This window comes from Gavialis gangeticus, unplaced genomic scaffold, assembly GCF_001723915.1.
Source record: "Gavialis gangeticus isolate Ggan-Ray unplaced genomic scaffold, GavGan_comp1, whole genome shotgun sequence".
In the NCBI taxonomy this organism is placed as follows: Eukaryota; Metazoa; Chordata; order Crocodylia; family Gavialidae; genus Gavialis; species Gavialis gangeticus.
In genome coordinates this window covers 152025971-152031970 of record NW_017729032.1, presented here as the reverse complement: position 1 = coordinate 152031970, position 6000 = coordinate 152025971, and the positions used below count along the sequence as shown (strand labels likewise).

The 6000-nt window shown below is 41.1% G+C and overlaps 1 protein-coding gene across 1 annotated transcript in view; it reads right to left on the bottom strand.

Moving 5' to 3' along the window:
- AFF3 (AF4/FMR2 family member 3) overlaps positions 1 to 6000 on the bottom strand; it is a 691724-nt gene that overhangs the window by 284890 nt on the left and 400834 nt on the right. The window contains exon 6 of the mRNA XM_019523849.1: positions 3919 to 3955. Coding sequence (XP_019379394.1) covers positions 3919 to 3955 — 37 coding nt within the window. The remainder of the gene's footprint in view (positions 1 to 3918; positions 3956 to 6000) is intronic.

The window sequence follows — 6000 nt, the reverse complement described above, 5'->3', positions numbered from 1 at the left end:
ATGCATCTGTGGATGCATGACAAGCTGCGGTTGGCCTTCCTGACTGCATCCCCACACTGCTGGCCCATGTTCATCTTGGCATCAATGATGACTCCAAGATCCTTTTCTGCCTCTGCACTGATGAGAAGGGAGTTCCCCAGCCTGTAGGTCTGCTGCTGGTTCTTCCTCCCCAGGTGCATCACCTTGCACTTGTCGGTGTTGAATCCCATCCTATTCTCATCCGCCCACCCCTGTAACCTGTCTAGGTCTGATTGTAGCCTATTCCTTCCTTCTAGCATGCCCACATCCCCCCACATCTTAGTGTCATCAGCAAATTTGAACAGGGTGCTTTTTACCCCCTCGTCCAAATCGTTGATGAAGATGTTGAACAGTGCAGGCCCGAGGACCGAGCCCTGCGGAACCCCAGTGCCCACATCCCTCCAGGTCGAAAATGACCCATCCACCACCACTCTCTGGGTGTGGCCCTCCAGTCAGTTGGTGACCCATTTGATTGTGTAGGTGTCAGAAGAAGCAGCCAGCCATAACTACTTGTTTTTATTAAAGATTTTTTCATTTGTACCCAATAATTTTCCTGGTAAAATAGCAGTAGTCCAGTGACTGCTGATTCATTTCTATGCAAATATGATGGAGTGAGGGAAGGGTCTTGAGTGGCTTGGAAACAGGGTGCATACTAACTGGAAAATCCAGTTTTTCTTTTGATCTACTCTTAGTAGTGTTTCTTGTTGTGGCAACAAGTAAAAAGAATAGATTCTCTAGTTGTGATTGAATTTAGCCAAACATGATATTAATTAGTTACTCTGCATATAGACTAGAGAATTACTCTGCATACAGACTAGAGAATGTGTATGGCTATAGACATATAGTCTATATGTCTATAGCCATAGACATTTGAGAAAAAAGTAGACTAAAGTTGCATAAAAATCAAAGATATGGATTACGGATTCAGTTTGGGGAAATACAGTAAAAGAATGTTACTTCTCTGACCTGCCTGACCTTTCTCAAAACACTTTTATCCAGACTGAGATTCTTTTCCAATTTTTCCAAGAACACATACACACAGGTCTTGGCCTGTTATTTGTTACAGGTATTACTGTGGGGTCAGATCACTGGACAACCTGTTGAGCCTCTCCAGCTTCAGAAAATTATGAAACACTTTCCTTTTTAACCTCAGTTCATTGGAGTTGGCCAAAAAAGGCTTCTTTTGCAGACCTACTGTTGGTCTTGTGTCCTCCTACCCTCCTTGACTGATCTGGAGTCTCTCTCTCTCTCTCTCTCTCTCTCTCTCTCTCTCTCTCTCTCTCTCTCTCTCTCTGTGTGTGTGTGTGTGTGTGTGTGTGTGTTGGTTTCTGCTGCTTTCCACTGAACTACCCTTTAAATATTCTAAGTGTGCAGGGCTTGGATGCAAAGGACTGTGCAAGACCCAATTCAAATCCACATTTTCTATGGGGATTAGAGATTATCGCATTGTGTCCTGAATAGTCCTGAATAGAGAAGTGCAATTTTAGGCTTCTATCTCCCAGGAGATCTCCATTTTGGATAATCTTGTAGGTGAAGCAGAATCCAAATTCTTTCAGATCAGCCATATATTTTCTGTTAAAATTTGGGCAAATCTCTGACATTGCTTAGGTTTCTTTTCCTTCTTGATATAATAGGGATTATATTTATTTCATAATTGCAATGAAACTAAATGTGTTAGGTTTCATAAAGTGCTCTGAGATTCTAGTGGAGAAGGTACTGCTGGGCCCATGCTGTCACCACCATGCAATCCTGGTCCCAGCCTCATCTGCCTGTCTTGCTCCAAGACGCCATTCCCCACCTGCCTGCGGCCCCATCTCATCTGTCTGGCTAAGTGTGCTCTGCCCGCAAGGGTCCCAGCTGGTCTCCATGGAGACCCTGCCTGCCCGCTCTGTCTGGTGCCCCCAGTGGTGCATGCAGGGCAGAGGGCTGGGGTGCCTGAGCAGTGGGGTTGAGTCTGGCAGCAGCAGGAGAGACTGGCAGTGGGAGCTGGAAGGAGCCGCCACTGCAGGGGCTGCCAGGAAGCAAGTCCAGGAGTCACACTGTCCCTGCCCCACTATGTGCTCCAGGGTGGCAGGACTGGTCTCAAACACCACATCCCAGGATGCCCCCTGTATCTGGGCTGGAGGGACTGAAGGACCCACTGTGGGCCAGTTAAAAAGCCTTGGTAGGCTAGATCTGGCCTGTGGGCTATATTTTGCCCACCCCTGGGATAAAGTCAAGGCTCAGAGCTACTCCCAAATTAAACTTGGGAGGGTATCAGCTAACTAGAACTCCAAAAAGTTACAGAGAGGTCAAGCCATGTAATCGTCATTCTGACACTTCCCACAACAGAAGCCATTTGTTAGCATTTCCCCAAGGCTCAGGGCAAATTTTCAGGTTTAATGCAAGTTGTGGGCAAAGGTTTGGCAGTATGCATATCTTATTCTTTCCAAGCTTGCTGCAGATCTCTGCATGAATTCTCTTTTTCTTTTCTTTACTATTAAAATTATGTAGAGACCTAGAAATATTTAAAATTAAACAAAGGGAAAGGATGACCAAAGTTAGGCAAACATTATGGCCTTCTGATGTAATCACAAACCACTCAAGCTTGGGTCTTATGTTTATTATGCTCAGTATTCCTTGAGTGTTTGCATAGCTTTATTTATTACGGCTCTTTAGTGCTATCTTCTGTCATTACTGTATTCATTATTTTCTGACAGAACCTCATCCCCTTTGCCTTTTTATTACTTCCTTAGTGCTGATGCTCATAGCAATATCAAACCAATGGTGGCAATTAAGTAGCACCACTGCTTGCTTCTTCACAACATTGCCTTCTACATGCTGACCTTTTCTTAGCAAAGTGCTGTACAGTATTAATAGCCTGAAGTTTCCCAGCATTTTCCCTCTGGATATCTTTTCCCCTTGCCCAGTGGGTGACCAGTCAGTTTCAAAGCCAAGTCGACTGGTTCAGAGCGTTTTTCATCTTCAAACACAGCTTTGTAATCTGCAAACAGTGTTCCATGCTAGCTGACAGGTCATGAATCTAACAGAATAGCTCCTCTGGTTAGCAAGATTTTATGTTATGGACAAGATAGGGTCATGTATTTTTAATATGTGAACAACATTAATACTAATCAGGGTAGTCAGAGAGGTGAATTAATCCTTTGTTTTGCAGAGCAATTACATCTTTATTTTCAGTACAGCTGCTAAGTGTTTTACCTGCTACAAAATGAAATTAAAGTACTGTGATTTTTCATGATGCTCTGTGCATTTTCATATGAAGAAAAACCAAAAAATGGGCCTAGCAAACTACGTACATCACCATTGCCACAATGCCATACTAAGGAAGGTCCAAATTCATTGATCCTTTAAAGAGGTGCTATTGATTTGTTTCACAAAATTAATCTACAGTTCATCTATATGGCCATATACATTCATAGTGCCACTGCATCTAAATAAAATCATCATCATCATCATCATCATCATTATTGTAATCCTTGTAATAATAATAATAATAATAATAATAATAATAATGCTACCTCTTGGGAACTTTACACAATTTGGAGGCTGAAGTTGTGCTTGTGTCTTTGTGTGTCCATTGGGCATTCTGTTAGCTTTCTGTTATTTTAGAAAAACAAACATTTTCCCTTTGACACTTCTTTCACACTGAGTAGAACTGGACATGATGAAACAGATTAATCCTGTTCTTTCCAGCCCAAAGGACATGAGACTTCCTACATTATTCCAGAATCCAGTTATCTCCACTTTTGGATACCCCAGTGCCTTGACTCCTGTACTGGGACAATTTATTTCATATTTCCAATTTTTTTGTAATTTTCCCCCCTCTGCTTTACTGTCCCCAAGAATTTAAAAGTCAACGCATTCACCAAATCCAGCTGTAAAAAAAAAGGCAATTCTTACTTGTATTGCTGGGTCCTGTTGATCCCTGTTGTGACTCCTATAATCAGGAAAAAAGCATACCATGTGTTATTATTTATAATGTTTAGATACAACATTCATTGAATATGTTACATTACTGCTACTAACCAGTTTTGTTAATTACTCATTCATTTTATTTACAGCTGCAAGAATAAAATCAAATACTCCCTTGAAAATAAATTTATATTAGGCCTTCATATTCCTCTCACAGCCAAGATAGTTTAATAGTACAGTTTTTTCTATCTTCACTATCAATCTCCAGATTATTATTAACTTATTACTCTACTAGAACTGCAGGGGCTATTACTGCCTACCAGGCTAGGGGAGAACACAGACAGGAAAATGAATTATTATTGGGATCTATTATAATATTCTGGGAGTTGATCCTTCGTCCCTGACCTGAGGATCACAAAAATTGTGTTGACAACAGATCAGGAAATTGGTATCTGAAGGAGAGTGAAAGTTCAGTCTCCATTGCTGAGCCTGGTTCTCCCAAACCAAGTCAGCCTCTTAATCACATCAGCAATATTAATTAATACGCTACAATACACTCCATCAACTTTTTTCATACACAGATAGTCATATACCATACTTACTGAATTTGCACTCATAAAAATGTAAAGTTAATCTACCAATAAAAAAGCAATAACAATATGTCTTTTTTATCTGTATTTTATATTTCAAAAATTAAAAGCAAGAATACCAGGAAAGCAAACAAATATATGTACACATTCCCTTCTGTGTGAACAAAATACAAGCTCCTATAGATTTTGAAATACCATTGGGTGAACCTAAAACCAACCAAAGCTTCAAATATGGCTTAGTAACGTATCCTTGTCTTGTGTATCTCAAACAAGACTTTAGTGGACCAGCAGGTATGTATTTAACAGTGAAGTTTTATAATTATGCTTTATTAGAAATATGTTAAATGTTTTTATAGCAAATTTTGAACATCAAAAAAACCCCACTGTCAGATGTCTGTCTCCAGTCTGAAGTCTTCCAAGTAAATTTGTATAAATTTGCTTTTTAAAAATAGTTCAGTACAATTATGAGCAGTTTTTAGACTTATACACAAAAAGTGTCTGAATGCAGTAACATCATCTTGGTCAAATTGATACATTCCTGTATATCATTGACTTGTTCTTAGCTGCCTCTTACAATAGCTAAATGTGGACTCATGGAGTAAATGAAGATTGCAACTTTGGAGGAATAGGTATATAGAGCAATTCATACAGCCACTTCCAGGCAGAAGTAAAATTTAGGGCTAGAGGCTTAGTGTTAAGTGTTGAACCGAAGGAAGGGCTCAAGGTAGGAGAGTCTCTTTTTTATTGTTATTTCCTGGCAAAAAATGTCATTAGGCTGTCATAGGTTGTAAACACTGATTAATTATTTAAGTGAAAAAGCAGCTGAGAAGTCTGTAGTTTTTCTGAAAAGCAAAAGCATTAGGAAAACAGCACATTCAAAGTGTATGTTCCTCTGCAATGAATAAAGAGAAAACAAGTATAGAAATCCACTCAGCCATCCTTAACTCTTTCTTGTCCCCGGCCCCGAGAGATTCTTCCTGCTCTCCAACTACTACAGCAGGTTGGTAGGCAGCCCCCAAGGGCTGGCTTTGTCGTGGCTCAAATGCCATCTGTCCCTGGCACTCCAACATTTTAGAAGTCGAGGTTGTGGGTGTTTTTGGCACCCTGACCAAAAACATTGCTGACGCCTGCACAACAGGTTTGAATAGAGATTTTATTATAGCAATTTTAAACCTGCTAAGATCTGGATCATCAGGGATCCTGGTTTTCCCTGATTAAAAAACTCATAAATTCTCTGATAAAAAAATTGCAAATTCTCTGATAAAACCCTCAAGATCTGAGATTAAAATGAAAGGCCCCTCACTCCCCACCTCAACAGTTCCCTGGCCCTGCTGGTGCCCCTCGCCCCCCACCCACAGCTTCCTGCTCCCACCCCAACCCTCCCAGAGGGGGCCTCCACCTGCCAGGGCTATGGGGTCAGGGACCCGGGTCTGCAGTCCCCTGTCCCCAGCAGGAGGCAGCAGCTGCTGCAGCAGAGCAG